The sequence below is a fragment of the Myzus persicae genome, unplaced genomic scaffold (genome assembly GCF_001856785.1).
Source record: "Myzus persicae strain clone G006 unplaced genomic scaffold, MPER_G0061.0, whole genome shotgun sequence".
Classification (NCBI taxonomy): Eukaryota; Metazoa; Arthropoda; class Insecta; order Hemiptera; family Aphididae; genus Myzus; species Myzus persicae.
Window position 1 is genome coordinate 175,977 of NW_019104466.1, and position 27,338 is coordinate 203,314.

General features: G+C 27.7%; 3 protein-coding genes across 4 annotated transcripts; 1 reads left to right on the forward strand and 2 right to left on the reverse strand.

Moving 5' to 3' along the window:
* Nucleotides 1–343: 343 nt before the first annotated feature.
* On the forward strand, nt 344–10,033 carry LOC111042361 (chromatin modification-related protein EAF3-like). 2 transcript variants are annotated; one of them, XM_022326949.1, is made up of 10 exons: nt 344–839; nt 2,551–2,755; nt 2,862–2,941; nt 3,050–3,213; nt 3,280–3,372; nt 3,438–3,526; nt 3,591–3,696; nt 5,938–6,064; nt 6,438–6,525; nt 7,699–10,033. In XM_022326949.1, the coding sequence occupies exons 1-10, from the start codon at nt 812–814 to the stop codon at nt 7,814–7,816; spliced, it is 1,098 nt and encodes a 365-aa protein (XP_022182641.1). In that variant the 5' UTR covers nt 344–811; the 3' UTR covers nt 7,817–10,033. The 2 variants fall into 2 exon arrangements, with proteins under 2 accessions (XP_022182641.1, XP_022182639.1); XM_022326947.1 differs by having other exon boundaries at nt 346–839; nt 3,011–3,213.
* Nucleotides 10,034–11,897: 1,864 nt separating this feature from the next.
* On the reverse strand, nt 11,898–15,327 carry LOC111042384 (zinc finger MYM-type protein 1-like). Its single transcript, XM_022326974.1, has 9 exons — nt 14,781–15,327; nt 14,410–14,592; nt 14,011–14,278; nt 13,736–13,931; nt 13,335–13,653; nt 12,996–13,248; nt 12,680–12,928; nt 12,334–12,608; nt 11,898–12,251 (listed from the first exon to the last, which is right to left on the reverse strand). The coding sequence occupies exons 1-9, from the start codon at nt 15,237–15,239 to the stop codon at nt 11,898–11,900; spliced, it is 2,556 nt and encodes an 851-aa protein (XP_022182666.1). The 5' UTR covers nt 15,240–15,327.
* A 4,429-nt stretch (nt 15,328–19,756) lies between these two features.
* Nucleotides 19,757–26,253, reverse strand: LOC111042379. The gene is made up of 2 exons (XM_022326968.1): nt 25,853–26,253; nt 19,757–20,100 (listed from the first exon to the last, which is right to left on the reverse strand). Exons 1-2 carry the CDS (start codon nt 26,090–26,092, stop codon nt 19,786–19,788), a joined length of 555 nt encoding a protein of 184 aa, XP_022182660.1. The 5' UTR covers nt 26,093–26,253; the 3' UTR covers nt 19,757–19,785.
* Between the last annotated feature and the right edge of the window lie 1,085 nt (nt 26,254–27,338).

A 27,338-nucleotide genomic window follows, 5' to 3' on the forward strand; every position in this document is an offset into this window, starting at 1 on the left:
TGGTTTTTGGTATGCGATTGTGTGGCGGTGTAAACGTCAAAAAATGAAGGTAACGCGCCGTACGATGTGCGTGTGCGGTACGAAAACTGAGAAAACGAGATCGATGCTGCGAAAATACGAAGCCGGAAGTAGGCAGCCGGTCGTTCTATCAATTGACGCAGCGCCGTCCGGAAACCAATGTGACCAACCGTTTTTCGCGAACATCGCTTTCGCGATAAATTTTCGCGGCGGCTTTCCACCAGCGCGGGTCGGTGTCGCCAACCGCGAGAGGGTGACGACGCGAGAGGTGCATGGTAGCGGCGGGATAACGATATTCCGATAACACTCGCGACTCCGCCGCTCGCCACTCGCCACTCTGTATTCACATTTCACTGCGCCAAGCGTTGGACGGCAGACACTCGCGTTACTATTGCTCCCTGTGGTTTCGGATGTTACTGTATGTGAGAGAATTGATAGATATATTTTGTCATGACTTGGTCGTCATTTGCGTTTATCCAGTGATCAGGATCCGTAATGCTGTGAGTCCGTGAAAACCGTGATATCCCCAAATCGTTACGACACGACCGTTGGTTTATTCTGACTGTTTGCTTGTGCCGATTGCGTTTATTTGATCCATGCAATCGCATTATCCGTCGCCGGCGCCATATTGATCGACATCGTTCCAACTCGTTTCACCATTTTTACCCGTCTGTATTTTGCCCTTAGAATTTTCTCGTCTGCTGTTGGTTACATTATCAAATAGTTGATTTATTGATCTGCAACTCAGATTTTCTGCCGAAACGACGAAATATATACAGACATATTATACTATATGATGGAACATTTTGAATTCGCTTTGGGTAAGTATTGATTTTGTTACAATAATTGTACGGCTGAGTTTATGCCCCAGTTTGGTTTATATTATGCTGCTGATTCCTCGTTCAATTGCTTGGCTGATGTGTTGATATATTCAATGCAACAAAATGATTCCGTTCACCGAATATCACCATAGATACATTAAGAATTTAGCCATCTATACTCAGTCTCACAAAACAACAATCATTTTTTGAGATTCGCGAATGATTCGATCGGCATATCGAGAACCATGTGATCAGGCTTACCGTACACTGTGGAGTTAGTGGGAAATGAGCAACACAGACATACATCTGTCAGCCGATTGTTTATTCTCTTTTGAGTATAATGGGTGTAATAATGAATTGCCAAAATTAAATCTAACTAGTTTCAACTGGTTATACCAAAATAGGGCATCTAGCATATTGTGTTATCAAAAAACCATATTGTTCTCTAACAAATAATTATAAGAATCTTTTAATGAATTCATAATTATTTTTATAATCTATTTTTACATAATATGAAGCAGGTACTATTACTTTTTTTAATAATATTTAACTTGTACCTACCAATCTTACCTTGTTTAAATAGGTACCTGTGTAAATAATAAATTAAAATACAAGAATTGAAAATTGATAACAAAAATTCTCATAAATAGTTCGTATTGAAATTAAAAAGTATAAAGGCATCATTATTTTTTACAGACATTACTAGAGATACTCGTAATGGTCATGAAACGTTTATTTTTTTCTATACATCTAAAACCAAGAATAACCACTCAAGTTATTTTGTTATAATTTAAAAATATTATTTGTGGGTACTTGATACTTTTAGAGTATATTGTTATTTTGTGTACAGTTTACACACAGTGATATTTTAAAATGCAATTTTTTGAAAAAAATTAATGTAACTTGCTGCAGTACTAATGCTTAATAGTGAAATTAACTTCTTCTTTAATCACAATAATTTCACAGAATTTATTAAATAATTATATAGGCTGACAGGTACTTTTCTGTTATCCCTACTACCTCGAGTCTCCATTCTATTATCTCGACTACCACGCCGATGCTGTGACCACAACTCGCTCGATTACCTTTTGCTGACAGTTGTTGTATTTCCGTCATTGTATTTATTCATTTAAAAATAATTATGAATCTGTGGAATTTACCAAACAGTGAAAAAGATGCAATTGAATTTTTTCAAGAGAAGGGTTTACTTCCAGGGCACCGTGAATGCAAAAATAGAATTTTAGACTTCTAGCTGTAACCGTGATTTTTAATTTTTATATGTAATATTTAATATCTTGATGAATTTATGTTTAATGTTATAATTTATAGAATAGACTTACAACTGCTGTGATAATTTTAGAATATGTAACTTGACGTTTTGTGATAATTTTGAGGACATACTAATATACATTATTATATAAATGGCAATTCATGTATTTTATGTATTAAAATATAGAACTATCTGGATATTACTTTAGTAGTCGAGATAACAGAATTGAGTGGTCACGGTAGTCGTGGCATCGAGTGGTAGTATGGATAACAGAAAAGTACCAGCTGACAGACCTGAATCGTTTTTCTTATACAATGGTTCTTGAATCAAATTTAACACATCCATCACAGTGGCTCACTAGACACCTAATGTACAGCAGAACGTTATCCGCTTACCTGCTTTATTTTTATTTATGTATTGTAATGTTTTATTCTTATTTAGGTCAACAAGTGTTAGCATATTCTCAAGGTTTGCTCTATGAAGCCAAGGTTATCGATCGACGAGTGACAAACTCAGGGTGTAATCAATACTATATACATTACAAAGGATTCAAAGCAAAATGGGATGAATGGCTTGACGAGGAAGAATTGTTGGAAGTTAATGCAATAAATTTAGGTCACAAGAGAAGGCTACTAGAATCTCGTCGGTAAGAAATTGCCGGGAAAATTGATTTATTATTGCTACTCACCATTTATCACCGTTTATTTAAAAAAAGTTTTATTATATTTTATTTAATGAATGAATAATTGTAGAAAACTTGAAAAGACCAAAACAGCTTATGAACGAAGGACAGCGGTAGCATCTTCATCAAAATCAGCAACAAGAAGAAGAGGTATGTACTTTCGTTCAATATTTATTTTGTATTTCAACATTTGTCATTGTAATGTTTTATTAAAATTAGGCGATTCCGAAAATAATGTAGCACAATCTGCAATCCCAGTTTTAGAAAATGAAGTAATGCCGATTGTAGCAGATGATGAAGTACTAGTTATAGATGATGAACCAATCACAGCCATTGAAAACGAAGTAGTCCCAGTTTTCGGTAACAGAGCAGCTGTTCGTCCTGGTCGTGGAATTATATTCCATAATATTCCACCTCCAATGGTATCTATTACAAATAGTGTAATAATAATAAAAATAATACCTATTAAAACTATATTTTTGTTTTAGCTTCTTGCAAATGAATTGCGTTCATTAAAACTACCGCGTTTTCTTAAAGGAGCGAGGGATATTGATCGTACAATGCACAAGTCATTTGGCATGGTACAATACATTTAGTTTTTATACGTCATGATTAAATCATTTTAATATTGATTATTTGGTTTTAGGTATTAAAGTTTCCGGAGAAAAACTTTGTTGCAGAAGTATTGCACGAATTCACAAAATCTAACTTTTTTGTAGATGATGATGTCCAAAAGTAATTTTTTAATAACCATTTAAATTTATTACTCATAAATATTTTACACTTAATTTTTTTTTAGAAAATATACAATAATATTTCCTGTTACGTTAATGAAGTATTTTAATACCTCAGTGCATTCATGCCTCACGTATAAGAATGAGAAAAAGCATCGTCTACAAAATAAGGTAATGAGAAAAATAAATTGTGTAAAATTATAATTATAATATATTTTTAATACAACATTATGTATTAATAATTTCCATTTTTAAATACTTTGAATTCTAAGAAAAAGTGTACTTAAGAATCTGAGCAGAGAGATAAATGTATTGATTTTGTGTTTGTTCACATGAACTATGATGGGTAATAAAAGCATTTACGAGAAGTCTTGTGATAATTAAAAAAAAAATAACTGTCATTGTGCTACTTATAGATTTCTTAAATGTGTTACTTTTTTAGTTTGTGATTTCAGTATGATATTATTTTTTTGGGGTAAAAATGTATTACAATGTTACTTTAAAGGTTAGCATGTATACAAAATATACATAATCACTATATTTTTTTTTAGATGTTAAAGTTTTAATTTTAAGAAATTCTTCAAAATTATTTTTTAGTGAAAATGTTCAATTTTTACACTTAAGACTAGCAAATATGATTCAAAGTTAAATGAGGAAAAATGATTTTAGTAACTTTCATGAAACCAAGTAATTCTTTTTGCGGACTAGAAACTAATATATTATCTATATTATTTTATTTAACTATACACAATGCACTTTGCTAAATATTTAGAATGAGGTATTGTTTATATATACTACTACCCTATTCATACCCTACCTACTGTAAATAAGTATTGACTTAAAGTTAATAATAATAGTCAATAATTATGATATAATTATATACCTTAATGATTATTGATAATATAATAAATTCTATGTTTCTGATAAAATTAATCCAACCTATGATATTAGCCATAATATTGTTCTAATTTTAATAACAATATAAATACATTATTTCTTATATTTGGAATAAAAGTTAAGTGTTGAGGGCTCTTTTCAAAATTGCATTTTGTATACAATAATTTATCTTTGAATTAAAATTTAACATATTTTTATAATCAATATAAATTCAGAAGTAGTCATTACATTTGATAAACAATATTGAAAGGAGTTGATCTGTATTTCTAAAGATATTTTATTACATGTTTTATATTACTCTTGGGAAAGTAGAAATCTAATCGATTTAAAAATTACCAATACAAATTGCATATTTTATAATTTAAATGTGTTTTTTTTATATAATATAATCAGGTGATGTTAACACGTCAGAACGATGCGAATAGGCTACTAGTATAATTAGCTTTAAATTAATTTAAAGCTATTTTTATTATATTTTGAAAATTAAATTTTTTTAAATAAAAAACTAGCTGCATTACTCGTTGCTACCACATTGCAGTGGATACAAAATAGTAAATAATTATTAAAAATATATTATATACATAAATAGAAATTAAAAAAATAAAGTTTTAATGTAATATATAGAAATCTCATGCCACAATGGCAAATGTTTGTCACCAAACTCCTCCGAAACAACTGGACCGATTTTCATGAAAATTTGTGTGTTTATTAAGTATGTCTCAAGGAGTGATGTCAACTATTTTTCATACCCCTAGGTGTAAAGGGTAACTCACACAAAATATTATTTAATGTTTAATGTGTAAATTGCATAATAATAATAATAATAATAATAATAATACACACCGAGAGTTCAACAACACTGGTTATCGAAAATTAGTATCAATATAGCTTTTAAACAATAAAATACATGCAATTGACATAAATCGATCACCATCAAGTCTCTGGTATAGGCATGGCATTTTTAAGGGGCAACAAAGTGTCAGCTAATAATATTATAGTTATTGAGAAAAAATGCAAATTAGATCTTTTAAAAAATTAAAAATACAAATACTACCAAAAAAACAAAAAAGATACTATGCATGTAATTTGTTAAGAAATTATGTATTTTCAATACCCAAATTAATTGTAATTTTCATTTGTCAGTTAACATTTATGGTTGAAATATTTGCAGTTTCCTGATATCTATAAATATTGTTAAAAATATTATTAAAGAATTGGTGTTTCCTCATTTTTGGATGCTTGCTTATAATTTTAGCATTTATTTTCTTAAGTAAATTAAATACATTTTGAGGGCCAATATTGGTATACACTGAACATACACAATTGTATCGCTTGGAGCTCAAGTTATTAAGTGCCGCTTATTATACCAGTTATAATATTGTATTATGATATAAACCTTACTGCAATATTGAAAACAAGGTTTTTTCTTAATTACAAAATTATTTAACTTAATACAATATGTACAAATAATTGTTTTTATAAAACATATATATTATATAATGTCGTTTGTTCTAGGGCATGAGTTATTTTCGGCAAAGAATGATTGATCGGCCTAACATCAACTATGTCTTAAAAAATTACTTAAATCCCAGAAGAATTTGGTGTTACTTATATGGACCGATATATCTACTAAGATTACTTGGTAAGTATCAAACACAAATACATTATTTTATTTTTGCATTCATTTGAATATTGCACAATATTGTGTTATTTTTCTTGCACCATTTAAAGTAAAATAAAAATTCGAGCTTTGATCCAACCTGAAAAAATTCTCATCTTTCAAATCAAAATTTTTTAAAATTTGACATATACATCATACTCTTTACACAGACCTGAAAATCAAAACTGTTAAAGAAGAAGCAGTCACTTATTATAAAAGATTCCATAATCGGCTTGCATCTCATCCCAATCCTTTAATTAAAGCCTTTTTTTATCAAAAGGCCTTGACTATACAAATATTAATATAATTATTTGATCATTTGCTATTTAAAATTTGTTTAATATTTATTTTTCAGTTCATTTACCAAAAATTTTGGTAACAAACTCGTGGCATCCCGAATATGATACAAATATGTTTGTTCTTCATATTAAACAATTGATGCGGTAAGTTATTGTTTTTTCATTTGTTATTTAAATATATATTGTAGAAATCATTTACAAGAACATTCAAAGAACTAGAAAAAGTACAGTAAAACAAATAAAATACACAATTTCATCAGGATAATAAATTATATTGTCATCTAAATATGTTGAATATATATCCAACGTTTATCAACTACACAAAGAGCAACGTCTGGGACTGCATTTATGTTATATAAATGGATGGGTATGACCATAATTTATGACTCAAATGTTCTTTGTTAATTTTGTGGTGTTAAATACAATGTAGCAAGACTAATAAGTAATGACCTCAGAAACTCATCAGTTTTGTTACAATAACACACCAGCCCCTATGATTTTTTAATTTTCTCAAAAAAGTTAATATATATTTTAAACACACATATTACGTCTGAATATTTTAAAATATTATTAATAGCTTAAACTTAGTTCTAATATGTATTTGTAAAAATCTATTATTTGGTTTTAATATAATATATTTTTTAGCTATTGAATTTAAAAGTAGTACTATGATTAGATAAAAATCCAGCATGCTAGTATATATGATGCAACATTATATTCTTATTCTTCAAATCTAATTGAGGGTAATAGGATTTTGCGTGTTATCTCCATTTAATTAACACATAGCCTATACAATTTTACATTAAGAAAAGAAAAATCAATTTTATGTCTTTATTTTTAATGTTAAAGTGAAGTAAATAGTAAATTTTAAGATGTTTACTGAGTATGGAACAAATATTTTTTTTTCTTTCTCTAATTGGTCTATATGTACAAAACTTAATAATTAACTCCCTAAATAAGTCTTAACATGTTTACTTCCATGTGACTGCCAGTGGAAAATATTACAAACAAATGAGATTATGATAGTGCACAGCGTTTAATTAATAACAATGTGCGACTACCGGCGTCCTTAAAGCTACTTTTATATTTTGATATTATGTGGATACCAGCAGTCTTTAGGAAATTGATGTGTTGCATTTGACAATGGGTCAATTCACTTTAATAATTAAAATAATTGTTAAAAATAGATTCTTCTTAATAAAATAATATATTCAATGTTATTTGTTAGTAATAATCAATACAATGTCATTAATTCTTAATTATATCAGTAAATTTAGTTCATCCAAATAATTTTTAAAAAAAAATTTGGTTTTTCAGTTTTTTGGAGCATAATTACGATACCTATTTCTCTGTCTATGATTACATACCAATGGACCATAATACACGTAAAACAAAAAATGTGTTTTTACGACAAGCATCAGCACGTTGGCACTAGGCGGTGACTGGTTGCGCAGCTTTATCAAGAAAAAAAGAAAAATTTCAGTTTTTAAAAATCATAATATTATTAATGTGCTATGGTTTTTTTTCCTAGGTACCTGTGGAATGAAGTTTCACTTCAATATACATTATGGTTATAATTTAGTCTATAAGAAATTCAATGTACATTGTAAACTACATAAATTAGTTAATTATATAAGAAAAACTACATTTTAAAACAAAAATTGCTTTATGTCTAGCTATTAAGGTATATAATATATAAGTCTAATTGTTGAAAATTCCATATTGATAAGTTAATTATGAACAAGGTTTTAGTTAGCTATTCATGAGCATTCGTAGTAATTAGGTAATTATTGCAAACAATTTTCACTTAATTTGTTAATAATTTTTATTTTTATGGTTAAATTTGTTAAGGTATGTTTTCCTTTCAGAACCAAACAGCTGAACAGTACAGGGTTGGTAGTTGATGCTAGGCGCCCCATCCAGAAACCGCAGGAAAACCGTACCTTAACAGAATAAAAACATAAAAGAAACTAAGAGGATCATTTTTTTTTTTCGGTCACGTAACTGACTGTTTTTCTAAGATTCTAGAAAGATTCTGTCATTTTTTAGTTGTAATTTTCTAGAAGCATTGGTCCCTAGGAAAAAAGTCAGTTTGTGCTGTATCTGGCGGCATTCCCTTGAAAATTATGCTAAGCATCTGATGTTACAAAACAAGTGTAATCTTAATATATTATAATGGCGTAAACAGTATAATCGTGCTTTAATGAATTTTATCTTTTTAACAATTAGTTTTATTCTTTATTCTTTAAATATATCCTGTAGTATTAGAAGAAAAAATAGACCCATTAAAAATAGACACATTTTACATTAAGTTTCATAATCATTTGATTATGTCGCTGCTTAGGTACTCTTTGAAAATTTGCTTCTGGAAATATAGATAACTTGTTAGCTTATGAAATGTGTGTAATATTTTGTTTGAAATTGTTGTATACCTATGTATGAAGTACAAATAAGTTCATGTAATTAATGTTTTTATGGAGCATACATTTTGTATTATGCAAAATATTTAATTAAAATTAATATAAGAAATGTGCAATCTAAAGTAATTGTTTACTATTTTAATTTTATTCTAGAGCAAAACATGTGTATTTTTGATTAAGTATTGCCACAATAATTTTGAAGGAACAAATTACTGACAAATAGACACTACATTTTACAATGTTTTTATTAGGACCACAGTAAATTTAAGCCAACTTTCTTGAATGAAGATTAAAATCTTAAATATTTTATATAAATTATACAAATATTCTTCTTAGTTTCTGCCAGATACCCGTATCTTGTTCCTCAGAAGGAATAAATTCTGGTATTCTTAATATTTTTCCTGATATTTCCCATAGATATTATGTACATCATAATTCATAATAATAAAATACACTTTGTAAGTCGACAAAAGAGAATTATGTTCTGAGTAGGTAATGAGTTTACTAGATTATTATTTATCATAGGTTATACTGCAGTTTTGTGAAAATAATGAACACGTAACTAATTATTGTTTATTCCAAGAATTACTACCACATAGTCCACAAGACTGTTATGTCTATAGACGTTTTTGATATTTATTATACTTTTATACAATTAACAGTTTAAAATATTCTGAATTTAATTTATTCACCTATTATTCATTAATTTAATGATGTAAACATTAGTGTATACCTTACCAAGACATCTGGTCAATTAAATTGTTGATCTAAATTTGTAATTAGAATAATAAAACTAATTTTTAATGAAATAATATGATATAATGGTCAAATAATTAAAAATAAACATTTGTTTTATTTTCCATTGTTTTTTCCGTGATTCGTTGTAACTTATAAATTATTATGGTTAATAATAATAAAATATCATAGAGACATGTATGATATAAATATATAATGTAATCAAAGCTCAGCTGTATACAATGTATAATGTGTATGATAAAGTTTTGGCATTGAAACTTTATGAAATTCATTTCTGTAATTGTGTAACTAAGAAATTAGTGAAAAAAATATTTTGTATATGACTATTAGTGTCGAATAGAACAGGCAACATTCCAGCTTTAAGATCCAGTACCTATGTGATGTCGAGTCTTGATTCACATAAATATTTTTTTTTTATGGTCGTGTTCATCGTTTGTGGTTGTGTACTTGTGACTTATATCTAATATTTATTGATATTTATTGGTTTTACTTTTTAAGATTCTTATTGTACCTAGATTTAATCCATTGTACTTCTATAGAATAGAATCTGTTATGAATATTTTGAAGTCAATAAACATTTAATTTTACGTAGTATAGGTAGGTATTGTACCTTAAGACTATGCCTATAGGTTACCTATAAACACTAGTTTGTAATTATATTCTATATATTGGTATAATATGATAATTTATATTTTAAAGGCGATAAATATTATATTATCATATATATCATCATTTTCTTAAATATTCATGTACCTATCTAAATTAGATTATTTTATTTTATTTCTATACATAAATCTATACCTTATACTTTTTTTTTCATAATATCGTTTCATCATTTATTCAATTAATATTGGCTATCTTTGGCCATTGATGGTTTTTTTAAACAGGATTGTTTAATTTTAAAGTAAAAATTGCGAAATATTCAAAAAGTTAAGGGGCCTCCTAGTGTAGTGTCTTTATTAAGGGGCAATATTTAGGTAGGTATTATGTAATTTCATTGCAGCCGCCCATGTATTTGTGTTAGTCGTCAATGATGATAAGTGAAAGTGTTATATTGTATACGGACACCGGATAACCTACACATGCCCTACGGCCTACACAGTACACTGTCGCACAGCCGAATAAAAGACAATTTTAGACTTAAAAGTACTATTTCTAAAACTAAAACATTATTGTTTTTTTTTTAATAATAATATTTTATCTTAACAGTTAACAATATACTGTGGCTAAATATAGAGTTTCAAATGATATAATTGACTTATAGAGCTGTTTGTACTAAATATAATATACATTATTTGATTGATATTTTCAAACTTTCACACATTTTTATATTATTTAATATTGTCTTACTTAAAATGATAAAAGATATAATTTTTTTTGCGGGTATAGTTATTATATTTCCCTAAATGTAATAATGACAATATTTTTTTTTTGTGTTTGCTATATTATGTTACCAACTTGTTAAATGTATTAATGGTTTTTGAACTTTTGAAGAATGATATTTAATTTTAAACGGTTTTACTAATTGTTCAATATAGGTATTATAAGGTAGTTTATAGCTTATTAAAAATAAAACATATTTTTGCATTCTGCTTCAACAGTAATTTAAAAAAAATGAATTTCTTTAAATAAATATATAACATACCCACATTTGTATAAACCACGGTTTTTATCCTTTTTAATTTTCTCACATTAAACAATAAACAATCGGTTCTTTGCTTTTGTATTCTTTTAACTTAAAATGTATATATTTATTGCAAACCAATTAAATTTAACGTTAAAAGTTGATTAAGCACCAAAATCATGTTTTTTTTACAAAAGTAAAAATATTTATTTATAGAACTCCATTTTTGGAAATTACTGTTGAAACTTAATGCTCATTGTTTGAGCAAAAAACAGGTCGTGTGCAGGCCACTCCATAATGAAGATAGTATTTTGCTTTGCTCGTGTTTGCATTCCGTATAGTAAGGAACCAAAGTGATGAGCAAATTCTCAAGAATTTCCCTGGAATACAATAAGTTTTTTAATATCTCTATATATATGTAAATGTATTGTGTTCATAGGCGCAATTTGGACAATTGTTTTAGGGGGGCTAAATTAATAAAAGCAACAGAGACCCGCAGGGGCTACGCCCCCGCACCCCCTTACCACTAATTATTTTTAAGACTACACCTAATAAAATATGCAAACATTTTTTTTTTTTGAACCTACTCATCATTAAAAAGTAAAAACAAAATTATTGAAAAATCAAATACAATATACAACTCAACATTCATCAATGAAAATAAATTGTTTATTTCTAATTATAAAAAAAAAAAATATTATACATACAGTTACATGTTATAACTGTAAACGGCGATTAGACATAGCAAATTTATTTAGTATATCCTCATTTTTTAGAGAAATGTCCTTTTCTATATATATAACAGAAGCATTAGAAAATCTATCTTGATGCATAGACGTGCGTAACCAATTTTTTATCTTCCTCATAGCTGAAAAAGACCTTTCACATGTACTGGAAGAAATTGGTATACTGAGAGACAAAGATAAAAAAGTATATAAATTTGGATATATTTTTAAATCTGTAGCTAATTTTAATTCCTCTAAATCAAAATTAAATTTGGTACGTGTAAGACAGTTTTTTGCAACCAACATTTCAGAACGAAGAGCATCTACATCCACATTTACTAGACCCTAAAAAATAAAAATAAAACAATAGGTAAATTCATGTAAATGTAACAAATATAAATTCAATCTTAAACAATGAAATATTTACTGCATAATGTTCGATGAAATATTTACTGTCATCATAATTCAGTTTATGAAAACTATCGATTGATGACGCCATTTGTAAACTTTCAGGTGAAAATCTTTTTTTTAAGTTAGTAATAATACAATCTATAACTTGATAATAATCGGTGCAACTTTTACGATAAATATCTGTAATCTGATTAGGTTCATTCACATTCTGCAGCTCAGAATCCATGGTTGTAAAAACATGAAAATCATTTAAGTTTTTTGGCTGCTTTTTTTGGCGTTTTGCACAATGACCTTTAAATAAAATTATTATATATATATAAAACAGACATGTGTATATTTAATATATAATATGAAATATTTACCAGTAAAGAGAAGATCTAGATTATTATACTCAGCAAAATCTATGATCTTATTCCAGATTTTTTGAAATTCAGTTTCGGCTCGCAATGACTCAAAAGTATTTATTATTCCTTCAATTAAATTAACAGCACTTCCTAGCGTTGCACCTTTATTTTGAAGCTTAGTATTTAATACATTAATAATTTGTAATACATCTTCTAGTATTATTAGATGTATAAAAAATGAAGGTTTCTTGATAATAGATAAAATACCTACAGAACACAGTATTTGTAAGAGTGTGCACATTAAATAGGTTTAAAAATTTAATATTTTTCTCACCTATTGCTTGTAAAACATCTTTGTTATCACAACTATCAATTTCATTATTCAATACTTTTATAATAGCTTTAAAATTTGATTTGACAGCTGTACAATTTTTAACTCTACAATTCCAACGGGTGTCACTAAGTCTGGTCAATATTGTTTTCTTGATACCCAGTTCTTCTTGCATTTTGTTAAACTTTAAATTATTGGAAGGTTGGGAAAAGTAAACATATAATGATTCCAGACAGTTAAAAACTATACGAGTTTCCTACATTAAAGATAAATACAATGTAGGTACTAGGTAAATAGAAAAAATGATAATCTTTTGATACTAAATAACTTTTTGATACATACTTTTACTAATTTACACATGTCTAGTACAACTAAGTTAATTCGATGGGCCATACAATGGGTATAGATAGCATACGGATATTCAGTTTTGATTTTTTTCTGCACACCATTAAATTTACCAGCCATTACACTGGCACCATCATATGCCTGGGCTACAACGGGTACATTTATTTTATTTGTATTAAAGAAATTTATGATCTCGGTTGATAAAGCATTGGCATCCTGCTTTTGTGATACATTAATAAACCTTAAAAATCTTTCATACACTATAAGATCTTTAGTATAACGTACACAAATTGTCATTTGTTCTTCCCTGTAACATCTGATTACACAAAAATACTAAATTACATAAACTTTTAGTAAGCACTAAGCAGTTCCATATTCAACTTAATATTAGTTAGTACCTCGCTTCATCACACATGACACTAAAAAACCCACATTCATTAATTTCTTTAATGATAGTATCTATTATCATTTGAGCACTTATATTTAATAAGTCATTTTGTATTGACCAACTAGTGTAGTTAGTTTTTTCATTAAACATAGTAGCAAAATCTTCATTGCATTTTGATAATAATACACAAGCTTCTTTAAAATTCCCTAAAAAATAGATTTAAGTTGTACATATTTATAAACGTTATGTTAAAAGAATATATCTTATGCAATGAACAAAAACTACCTTGATTTAGTGAAGTTTTTTCCTCATCATGTCCTCGAAATGCTAGACCCTGGCGCCCCAAATACAAAACTATATCTATTAAATGCTTTATGTAAGCTCTATTTTTCATTAATTGTTGTCGATTTGCACTAGACATAATTGTGTGCACGGATCCTGATTTGATACTTTCTGTATAAGAAACCCATTTTGTTGAATTAGTTAAATGTTGAATAGTTTTGGCATGCAATTCCAATTTAGATTTAGAATTTAATCCACTTGAGCCACTAATCTATAAACATAAGTTTATGAAGAAAATAGTTTAAACTTATTGAAAAAAGGATATATAAGTACAAAACACAACAAATATCAACTCAAATAAACATATTTATTACAACAATTTACGATAAAAAATTTAATTACCTTTTTCCAATTTCTAAATCCAGTAGATACAAAAGTGTCTTCTAAATGTCCAGTTCCAAAAACTCTACAGGGATAGCAAAATACAGCATCGTTTTTCAAACTGTATTCAAGCCACTGAAAAGAACTGTATAGTGAAGATGAAAAAGATCTGTTTTGTTTGCCGAAACGAGTTTTTGGATAAACCTGATATTAAACAGATAACTTAAACTAGCGCTAGACTAAATACAATTTTAAAGTTTACAATATTGAATATTGCCTTGCACATTTTGTAAACAGTCTATAGGTGTTAATTATCACACTGTATACCTAAGTAGGTATTTGATGAAATAAACAAATAGTATAAAACTAAAATGATTAAAGAAAAATCATACCTGTAATTTTGGTCTTGCTGGGCCAGAATTTATGTCCCCTAGGTCATTAGTTTCCAAGGTATTTTCTGAAGAACAATCTTGTTCATTTTGAATATGACACACAACGGCTGGATCATTATCATTATCTTCGTTATTCTCAATAATTTTTTTAGAAGATATCTCAGATGGTTTAGAATTGAAGGAATCAAGATTACTAAGTGTTTTATTTGTTTTTAAATTAAAAATGCTAAACATATTATTTAACTTCACAAAACAATAAATAAGTAGCAATATCGAGTAAAAAATAAAAAAACACTTGTCACACGCAGAAATAAAGTAATACACAACAGAATACACAGAATACACTGCTTCAGAGTGAGTAAGAAAGACAAAAACGTCGCGTTGGTGCGTTACGTTCAGAGCTGCATTGCAATTGCGATAAGAGTCATAATAACACATTGACATGACCGTAAATTCCATATTCTAAAAATAGCTAATATGCGATAATAATATTTATACCCATGATATCATGTAATACGTACTATATAGGCATGATAAAATAAATGTTGTCATAGTACAATAACAATTGATTAAATATTTTGTAAATTATTGATTTTAATCTTATTAGTTATTACCATTGATTACATAATATACTAGTAAAAATATACTAGTAGAAATAATATACTAGTAAAATTAATTATATTTTAATCTATGTTATATCTATGTCTGATTATGGATTAAAGAATGAATATATTTATATATTATTTAAAAAATTAGGGGGGGCTTAAATTAAACTAGGGGGGGCTAAGCCCCCCTAGTCCCCCCCAAATTGCGCCTATGATTGTGTTTTAATATTATATCTTTATTCTAAATTATTGATTTACTATTTATTTATTTAAAAGTTTATTTAATTACCTAAACGTTATATCATCTTAATCTATTATTAATTTATTTTTGTTAAAACTTTGTTTCATTTTTTCTTTTTTATTATATTCTTTGAAGTAAACTTGTTCCTCAATCTTCCATTCAACAGAACTATGCAAATAAATAATTAATGTACTTAATATTATAAGAAATGACATAATTATATTATTTTATCTGTAAATGTAACTACTCCCTACCTCCAACACGAGCTTTTAGCTTACAGGAGGTAGGTAATCAAAACTGTATTTGTTAAACTTGTTAATTTGTTACAATTTCTTTTGATTTTTAATAAAAAACGTAAAAAAATAAATTTATAGGAAAATGTCTTCCTGATTCATAATCAACTGAGAGCTGAACCTATTAAAGTTATTGCCTTGAAATTTTGAGGATAGACTTATGTTATAATTTTACAGTATACTAAGAAAGGATTTTTCAACATTTTGATTTTAAGGCGTTGAAATCGACAAAAATAAATTTTTTACTTGTAAATTGTACATCTATACTACACATATTGTACCTCTCGATGGCCAGCGGGTTTCCTAGCTACAAAGTACAAGCAACCTGATATTTTTGTCCGTCATCTAATTATGTGTTTGGTCGGCGTATAGATATGAAATTTTCCGATAAGTAAAATTGTATAATCTATCTAAATCCATCTACATGTATAAATATAAATCAATATTTCCCTTTGTAAAGGCATCATGATCATCTCTTATCGTTTAAAACAGATCCATCTATGATATAAAATAGTTAATTTATCATTTCTTAATGCACATTTCGCAGTCGATTCAATCGGAAAAATAACAAAAACTGTGCAGTTATTTACAAGTGTGTCACTGTAATGGACGGTGTTAAATTTGAATTCAATGATATAAAATCATTGCATACGAACACGGATTCTTAGCGAAGACTATCATAATTATAATAATATAATAATTCTTACTATCAAACTATAATATTACTAAGTATATTTGATAGTATTATTGTGATTAAAGAAGAGCGTCTTAAAAAGCATACATAGGCAATACAACACTCAAAAGGCAGCTGGTAAGTAGTTTGTTTTACTAGTATAAGCACATTTGCACATTAGTAACTACTACTTAGTAGATTAAATACATTTTTGCCAAAAAAATTCATTTGAAAAGTCATTGTGTGTATAAAATATAATAATATACTTTAAAAGCTACCCACGAATAATATTTTTAATTTACAACAAAATAACATAAATTATTATTATTATTACCATTATTCTTGGTTATTTAATATGTGATTTCGTCCACATTTAAACATAAAAAAAACTAAAAAAAAACTGTGATTATACATTTTTTGATATTTTGATTACAGAATAACCCACTTGAGTGGAATTTTGTTTTGAATCTTCAACTCTTTGCTATAAAAGGTGAAAATTTTATAAATTTTAAATTATCAAATTATTTGTAGATTTTGAATGATGAATTTTTTCAAAATTTAAATGTTTTAAAAAAATCGTTTTTGTATTTTTTAAGTTTTTCAACTGATATTGCAAATATATGTCAGGAGCCTTATAGTAAATTTTCAATCTTTTAAACATAGCAAATACTATTTTATTGACAATTATAGAAAAAAGCTAAACAAATTAAAAACTGAAAATGTCAGTAAACACCTCAAAACGAGTCAAAGTATTTTTTGAATTTTATCAAGTATAGGAAATGATAAAACTAACATTAATTAATGTAAATTTCAAGTATCTGCGATTATTTTCTTTATTAATAAATTACAACAAAATAAGAAAATCTTTAAACGAGAAATCGAGTAAATATCCAATGTTGTGAAAATGTCAACTTTAAACTCTCATAAAAATTTAATTTAACTTTCCGGTAGAATTTTTTATTTTGATAATAGTAGACAAACTTATGCTATATATTATTAGTTATAAGGAATTTTGTATTAAATTAAGATATGAAAAGAAAAATTTTTATGGATTCCCAGCCTAAAATAATTTGCAATTTTTTGTGATTTTTACGTATTTTGTCGAAATTTGAAAATCAGACTCTAAAAAATGTTTGTGGACTTACACTCAATTTTTTTTTAATTTTCACTAACAACAACTCACGAGGAACCTTGTATTGTATTTTTAAGTTTTATGACCCATCTAATATTTTTTTATAGACATTAATCGAAAAAAAATTAATAATAATCGAAAATATCATAAGCTTATAAATAGTTCAACATGAGTCAAAAAATTTTGAAAATTGTATGGTATAGCAAATGCTAACGCAGACATTCAGTGAGAATTTGATGTATCCATGCTTATTTTTTTTAGAGTTGCATTAAAAACCGAAATCGATTTTTCGAAAATTGGTTTTACGTAAAAATACCCGTTTTTCCTTAATTTTTTGTTTGTTTATTTTGTGGCTTTTAAAAACTATTAGAAATTTTAAATTTGGTCCTCTCGAATGCACCAACTGTATTCACTTTCCTACCGGAATGCTGTTGAAAGAATTGAAACACTGTTACTGCCCAAACGGCGATGACAGACACGTAAATAAAATAAAATAAATTAATAATAAGACACACATCATTGTAAAATCAATAGCTCCTCTTCGAATCTAAAATAAAAATTATGGTTAGAACAAAAGTTATTTAATATTTGTCTGGTCTCCCCTTGTTACACTGTAAATGCTATTAACATAATTACTAATTAGATGAATAAACCATTTTCTTTACGCAGATAGCTTCCACACATTAACTCTAATTACATTCACACACACCTTTGGTAATATTTTCTTCACCAATAAACCCTATCATAAGCCTTCTCTAGATCAATAAATAGCACGAGTAATTTTCTTTCCTACTACTTTTCAGTACTTCTCAGTTCTCAGATACTTCTCAGTCATCTACTTTCTGCTTGATACAAAATATTGGCTCTTAAATTATTGACCTTCCGGATATATGCTATTATTTTGCATACTCAACGCGCCGTCTAATTAACATTATTAGTTGTACTTACTTACGTTATATTTTATAATACTTCAAATTGTATACTTGTATTAACATACAACTAAATTGTGGTAAGGCCCATGACTCGTGAGTAATTTAATGAATATGAATGAAATATAAACAAAAAGATGTAGGTTTATTTTAAAAAGTATAAACCTAGATACGGTAAAAAAAGAACTTGAAATTTTTAAATAAATTATAAAATATCATTCCAAATAATAATGACAAAGACACTCCACCGCTCAAATTTAACAAATCCACTATTCCACTACAGTGACTTAGTTACCTACCTAATGACTAGGTTCACTCAATGCATATTTACATTACATGTGTTAGTCCACTTTTTGTCTTTAAAAATCGATAAAAACTATTGGTCTAAAAGTTAAAAAAAAAAATTAATCACAACAGGTTTTTCATTAGTTGATATCACAGCTATTAAAAAAATATTAAAGATACCTACCTACATATGAACTATTTTTTTTTTTACGAATCCAGTGGATATAGGTACCTATATATACAACTGCAAATTTCAGCTGATCAAAGAACTGGTTAAATCTACGTTCTTAAACCGTTTTGTAAACAGCAAAAATATGATTTGTGAATATTAAAACGGTCGATGAATCATATTTAAATGCGATTTAATCGTTAGAGCCTTCAGCGCTTGTTTTACATGGCACATATTATAAACAAAAAAATTATTGAAATCCACCAGAGTAATGTTACCGTATAATTTAATTTAATTTAAAAACAATAAAGAAATTTGATTATTGTTTTTACCCTCCCACCCTCCCAAAATGAAATCCTAAAGCCACCACTGGCTGACAGTCTGTAGTTAGTATTGATTCCCTATAAGCGTAACACAACGTACCTACTGTCATATGCGTCATCTTGGTAAGTAGTATATTATGCTACAATAATTATTTCGAAATTCGATTATAAATTGTTAACCACTAAACTAAACAACTAATTTTGGTATGCTATCAGAAATTCAGAAACACAAAGTCATAACTCATAGACCAAACGATTGTTTATAATTTCAAATTTGCGTTGGTACAATATTATTGTGATCGATCATGATGTATAGGAATATAGGTATTAGGTACTAATAAGAGCATAATACTATTTAATGACTGTTAACAATATTTTTGTATTTGGAGATGTATTTAATCCACGGTGTCGACCCTTTTGAATGTATACTATTATCTCCCATCATCAGCATTCCTTTCAAAATATTAAGCTTCATTAAAACGTCGTAGTTCTTTTGAATGGTTTCGTAAACCGATTTTATATGTTCAGACACTTTGTCGTACGCTGTGTTCAAAATCATCAGTTCCGTAACTTGATTTTTCGATGAATCTTCGTCGACCTTGCATTCTTTCGAATAGTCGAAATCGTGGACCACGTTCACTACAGTAGACGACGGTAAGCTCATGGTTTCCTAAATAATAAAACAAAAATGCAGTTCACACGGGCACAAAATACAAAATTGATTGATTCAAGTTGTTACGTCACACTTAGGAGTGCCCGGTGCCCCTCAAGTGTCGGTAGGTATTAGTATAAAATAATCTATTGAATATTATACACATTCGTGCAAAACAATCGTTTTAAGTTTTTTCGTAGAACGGTTTTTGAGAATTTTGAGAATAGGTCGACACTAAACTTCACCTCACTTGGGTTGGGCAAGATTAATAAGGAGTCAAGTGAAAATATTATTTGTATCGCTTAATTATTTTTTGTGATTTATAAATACTGAAGTAAAATTTTGTTTTGGAATAATTTAAAAAAAAAAAAAAAAAAAAAGGTGGTCACTCTGCAGTATTTCTAGTTCTAGAGTACTATAGAGTGTATACCTCATCATTTAGTGGGACACTGAAATATAGATGTGTCCAATTGTATCAATTCAATGATATTATATTATTACATTCTAAAAACGATGTCAAGTTGTCTGATAACCTATATTTATAAGAATATTTTGCTATTATAGAATATATTGATATTGCTATTAATAATTTATTTTTATTTTAATAAATAGTAGAACTGTCGATCGAACTCATTTTTGGCGAAAACAAATCGCATAATATAATATATTACATTATCTACCAATTTTTTTTTTGATTAAGAGCTTCTGGTAATTAAGAAATAACTAATATGGGCAATTATAGGAGGCCACAATGTAGGGTGTCTGGGCTGCCATTGCAATTTTCAAAACGCGCGGGTCAACCAAATTTTAAGTCTGATGGTTAGGCTAACAACTTTTACTGACAAAAATGTTTTTATGCATTGTTATAAAGATATATGTTTGAATAAATTAAGTAGTATCAATCTTTATTTTGTTAATAACATGCAGTACTTATTGAAACACCTATTTGTTTAATTTCATTGAGTTAAGATTATTTAAAATTATGGTAATTAGATTGATTTGTAGCTAGGTCATAGCCCATTGGCTTATCTTTTATCTGCGAGTTAGGTCCTAAATGGTGTAATACAGGGTTGTAGATGAATAATATTTCTGGAGTTTAATTTAAACGTTTAAGGTACTGAAAATATTGTACGTTATTATAATTGTATGTAAATAGATAATCTAGGTACAGACATTTTTCAAAATATATAGATATTAAATTTGGGGGAGGGAGCTACCATTCTTTAAAAATTACAGACTCAGGAGGGATGTATGGGTATTCTTAAGGTTCATTTAAGTATAGACTGTCCACGTGAAGTGAAGGGACGAAGTCTTTAGTTTAGTCACTCATACGAGTTAACTTAAGTATAGTAATAGGTTAGATTATAATATTGGTACTGTTGTTGAGTGTGATCTACCCATCGGTTTTTGTTCATTGGCATAACTAAAGGAGGGGGGCTAGACCCCGCTAACTTTTATTATAGCCCCCCCCCTTTAATCCCATTACTCCCATCAACGGTATAGCTAAATTTATAAATTTTAATTAAAAAAAATAGTTTTATTTTTTTATAAACGCCTGGGAAAATGTTTTATGTTATTGTCAGACAATATAATATATTATCATTAAATGTGATGAGTGATGAGCTATGACCATGTGTATGACATGCAGCGTAGTTTTTACTACAGTCATAGATACAATCAGAGTTTTTTTTTTAAAACATTTATTTGAATATATACAATCTGCAACGATAGTGTTACAAATTTACAATGAGCATAATACGAGTGGAAGTATAAAAGCTGACTGTGAATGCGGGAGGGGAGCAGCTACCCATCAATAACACTCGACCGATACAATAGAGTAAACACATTTTATTTTTGTAACATTATTGTATACATTTCGATAACCGGACGACGATCGCTGTGCCTACCGACCGCTTATATAGAGGTCTTGCTAAAAATAGAATCAGTTTTATATTATTTTATTATATTGTCATAAACCTTCGATTTTCGTAAGTACAACGGTTGTGTGCTTGTGTTTGAAAGTTTGTATTCTGGTCAACGTCGTTATTGTTGTTATAATAAATTAGTCAAGTTTTGTTTTCATATCTTTCTAGGATTTATTAAATATAAAACAAATAAAACTGAAAAATTAAAAAAAATTAAAAATCAGAAACGTGGGTTGGATTAAAAAAGAAAAGATTAACAATCTTCAGGGGAATTTAAAGAGGCTAAAGATTATATTGTTCAAAAATCTGTTTTTTCCAAATTTATATTAAATGCTACATTTTTCATCAGTTTCTGTTCCAGCAAGATTCGCATCTACAGAATCGTGATAAAACATTTTCAGCAATGCGTCGAATAAATAGTTGTATAATGTATTGTATATTGTATATGTTACCAAATCAATAATGTTTATAGTGTAGTCAAATGTTTATTGTAGCTATTAAAAGAGATTTATCAAATGTTCTAAGTAAAGAAATATTATAAAACATTTACTTACATTGAGCGGAGGCTTAAACCGTAATTACCAGAGTATTATTTTAATGTTAGCCGTATAAATTAATTAACTTTCGCTTATATCTTAAGAAAATTAAATTAAAAATTGTGTAACTAAAATAAAAAATTTTAATAACTTAATGTTTACCGTTACCTTCTCTTTCCACTTTTTATGATAAGTATTATACAAACACTACAATAAATTAATGAAATAAAATATTAACCGTAGATTTATTGTTAATTAATGTAACATGTTTTGGGTGGTGTGGGGGTGGAGCTCCACTACTTAATTTACTTATTATAAAAATGTTAGAGCTTAAGCCCCCTCCCAACTTTAAGGTCTAGTTACGCCTATGTTTTTGTTATATACTTATATATGTATTATACTATTATGTATGTACATTGTACACGCATATATTATTATTTATTATTATTTGAATATTACGAAAATTCAATTTTAAATTTAAATCGAATAAAAAATAAATAAAATGAATAATAAAATAATATCGTAAAAAAATGACGTCTTAATTGAAGAAGGTTCTTTCATATCATGAAGGAATCCGTTGAATACGTTCTCTTCGGAATAGATGGAATTCCACCACTGTTCTTGCAGCTGACGGTCCGAAGATGGAAAAAATGCGCTATTATTCGTTTTAATGTTTTATTTTTTAAACTTTATAATTTACGTCTCGTGAATGTGCAAATCCATAATAATGCAATTTAGAAAGGCTCTCAATACTGTGTATAGTTGACCCACATTCAACTTCTCTTGTGGTAATAGTCTGTGATGGTCTCGTTTTGGAACAATAAAATATCTTTGTTCCAATGCGACAACATAATCCAAATACCCATGGGCCTTTAACACTGATTATTATGTTGGTATAACTTTTGAACTGTGGTATATTTTTGTCTTAACGTCTTTGATCGATGAGCATTTTGTATTAACGATTATTTATCTTAATTATACCGATAATAAATAATTATCATTTATTCATATTTCATATAAAGAGGAAAACATTTACTGTGAGATATTGTTTTTATTTTTTCGATACCACAAAAACAAAAAAGTTTTTCAAGCTTGAAATAATGCAATTTTTTAACAGTAGGTATGAACTTTTCTTCTATTTGTGATACCGAAAAAATAAAAACGATTTTTGCAGTCAATGTTCTCTTGTTTATAGTGTGAATATTAGGTTGCTTAGCTTGGGCTACTGCTTGAGTGGTTCTATTTCGCTTAAAACTGCAGTTGTTGGCATGCACGTATTTGTAAGACGGAGACCACACGTGCGGGTGTGGCGTCCTCCGTCTTACAATTGCTTAAAGTAAATTTTACTAGATCCTCTAATTTAAAACGTAAAAAGTAAATTGACTTCTTATAAAATTTAGATTATTACTAAGATTATCCAGATTATAATCCAGCCACCTCATAGGATGTATATTATATTCTAATTTTAAAGCGAGAAAAGATTATTTTAAGATGTACGAACAATTGACGATTTTAAAATACTCATAACTCGCACTGTAAAATTAAAATATAATAATAATATGATATTACCTGGATATTAATATTATCTGTAAATTGTATATGAGGACAATTCACTCTAATTTTTAAATTAACGGAGATGAACATGATCTGCCGAACGTACAATTTGGTATGGTACACTTGTAAGACGGAGACAACAAATGTTCGTGAAGCGTCCTCTTAAACTTTTATCATTGATTTTATTATCGCTACAATAATTTTATAGTCTTGATTATGTTTATTAAATGGTACATAAATCAAGCGTCTTATAAGTGGTTCAAATTCATTGGAATATAAACGTTGTTCATTTGTATAAATTGTATCTGGTTCATGTCATCGTTATAATATATTATATTGTAAAAGTCAATACTTGTCGCAAGACTAGATGACTGATGAGAATGCATGTAGTTTTATAGTAAGTAAAATGTTTCTTCAAGCGTAGCGACAAACATTTTTTGGGGGTATTTATTTGTAAACAAAGGACTGATATACTAAATTAGAGGTATCATATTTATGTTTGCTCCTCCATACATTGTTCCTTAATACGGCCCTGGGTAGATCACACGTAAGACGTAACAATAGTACCATAATATTTTATCATAATACATTGTAGTTATTAATTACGTAACCTATAAGTACGATAAATACCGAGTACCGTACGTATTCGTGATATAAATAACATAAAATTAGTCAACATAATATTAAAATGTCATTGTGTATAGGCAATAATAATATACGTAATGGCGGAATTGTCAAGTCTCTGGGGGCTATGATTAATATTTATTGAATTCAGACAAATAATAATGAAAATCGTTATTTTTTGTTTGATACCTAATATTCAATTTCGTTTAAAAATTCAAATTTCTTCAAATGTCTGTAAAATTATGTGGATTGCCGTAAGTAAAATTTCTGAATAACCTTGTATATATTACATTTTTAAGCTTTAGCTTTTAAAATTCAAAATGTCATAAATATTCAATTAGGCACAAAATAATTTGCAAATGTTCGTGATTATGATTTATGACGAATTGTATAAAAAAATAAGTTAAACACTTTTGACAAATATTGTAATACATTTTCAAACATATTCGACAAAGTATAATAAAGTTTTCAATGTTTGTCTAAAAAAATAAATAATTATCTAAGATATTTTATAATTTCTAAGTATATTTTTAAATTTCAAAGTCAATAGAAAATTATTATTCAAGTAATATTGGAATAGGTATTTCAAGTCTCTGAGATAAATATTTTTTTTTATAATAACAAAATAACAAAAATAATATGACTGTTTGAGGATAAATTGTTATCATTTAGGTTTGAATATCCAATATCATTAAAATTTGAACTACAATCGTTCATAAAAAAATGTACGTGCCTTAAGCTCAACTTTTTTTCATATTCTAGTAAAAATCTTATGAAAAATCTTGTATTAAATTGTTGAGATTTAGGTGTTGGAATAAATGAAATCTTATGCATTTTTAACTAAAAAATAGTTTACACATTTTCACTATTTTAATAAATAAATATTGTAATATTTTCGATAAAATTTAATTGAGGTTGAAAACCACAAGACTTATGGGGAGCTTTATTGCATTAATTAAAAAAATAAAAACAAAATTGTAGATTCATCATCGTAAAACCAATACATTCATTGCATCATTTAAAACGTTTTACTCACTCTAAATTATAGTTTACTAATGTTATATTATTATAGGTAGGTAATGCATATTAATATATTGTAATTACTACGTTCTACCTATTCTAGTCACTCACCGACACTTGCGCAGATTTGTCATCGTTGAGTATATGCAGCATGTCCAGTAATTTCTTCACGTCGATCTTGTCCAAAATGTCCCAATTGGGCGGATGGGTGACCGCTGTCGGATTGTGATCCACAAGGCTGGCGGGTGCGAAATTCGTCAATTGGTTTAACCGATTCACGGGCATGGTACCGACGTCTGCGAAAATAACGCAAGTGATCATTAGCTCGTAAATCATGATGATCGCACTCATAATTATTATGTCTCCTTAGAAACTGAACACGTGCGTAACGAAAAAGAGTTTTGACAGTCATCCGGATTGTTCGCAGGTAAACACCGAGTGAAGAACGACATATTTGTATTTTTATGTAACATAAATATACCTAACGATTTGTGTCGATTTACGATAAGCTGTTCTTGTTGATTATTGTAGAATTAAACAATGTATGGTTGCTATAACTTGCATACCTATATAGTCACCTAACATAATATAGTCAAGTTAAAATTACTGTATAGGTAATTATAGGCACAATATAATATTATAAAAAAACATTTATAATAAAATGAAAGATAATTAATAATAATATTGTAATGCTTTAATACCTGATACGTATTACGTATAGTACTATTAGTACTTAAGTATTTATTGGGATTCAATATAATATAATATCATAATATTATGTGATACCATTGAGTATAATATCATATTGAAACTTACAGTTACTGTGTCATGGGTAGCATTTTTGTTAGGTAAATAATAATACAAAATATAAAAGACACAGTAAAAACGTCAAATATATTTTACTCAAATAAACAAATATCAGTTTTAAGTCATTTATCAAGTTATTAAATTAAAATATAAAAATATAAATAGGTAAATAATAATAATAATAATAATAATAATAATAATAATAATAATTAAGACCCGGAATTATATGCACTAAAAATGTACGAAATATGCATGCATTGCATTTATGCACTGATTTCATTAAAATATGCAAAAATAGGTAAACAAAATGCATGTTAATTAAATTTATTTAGTTTAAACATTTATATAATTCATTAAATAATTAATATGGAACAAAAAAATGTACTAAATACCAAGTTGTCATAATTTAACTGTATTTTGTACAATGTACCTATGTTGCATTTTGAACATTCACTCATCTAAATAAAAATTCATGAACGATAATCAATTAAAATAAATTTAGTTTATTTTTATAACATTTCTAAGTTATGTACCTGAAGAGATACAGTTGACTACTACAGACTTGGATACATTTTCAAATAAAAATGCAACAAATATATACTTGAATCGAGAAAAACTTCACATTCGCGGGATTTAAGTAGGATATGGCGTTAAGTATTATTAACTTAATACTATTTTTTTTTCGTAAATATGCATTATATTTTAGAAAAATATTGAAGTATGCATACAAATTTTAAATGATTCAAGTATGCAATAATATGCAACATTTAATTTTGCATACCAACACATT

Coding starts and splice junctions, on each gene's coding strand:
- LOC111042361 (XM_022326947.1), top strand. CDS start 812: ATGATGGAACATTTTGAATTCGCTTTGG. Junction 2,756..2,861: donor AGGCTACTAGAATCTCGTCG/GTAAGAAATTGC, acceptor GAATAATTGTAG/AAAACTTGAAAAGACCAAAA. Junction 3,214..3,279: donor ATAATATTCCACCTCCAATG/GTATCTATTACA, acceptor TTTTTGTTTTAG/CTTCTTGCAAATGAATTGCG.
- LOC111042384 (XM_022326974.1), bottom strand. CDS start 15,239: ATGGAATTTACGGTCATGTCAATGTGTTATTATGACTCTTATCGCAAT. Junction 14,279..14,409: donor GATTTAGAAATTGGAAAAAG/GTAATTAAATTT, acceptor TTATGTTTATAG/ATTAGTGGCTCAAGTGGATT. Junction 13,654..13,735: donor GTCATGTGTGATGAAGCGAG/GTACTAACTAAT, acceptor TTGTGTAATCAG/ATGTTACAGGGAAGAACAAA.
- LOC111042379 (XM_022326968.1), bottom strand. CDS start 26,092: ATGAGTGCGATCATCATGATTTACGAGCTAATGATCACTTGCGTTATT. Junction 20,101..25,852: donor ACAAATCTGCGCAAGTGTCG/GTGAGTGACTAG, acceptor TTTATTATTTAG/GAAACCATGAGCTTACCGTC.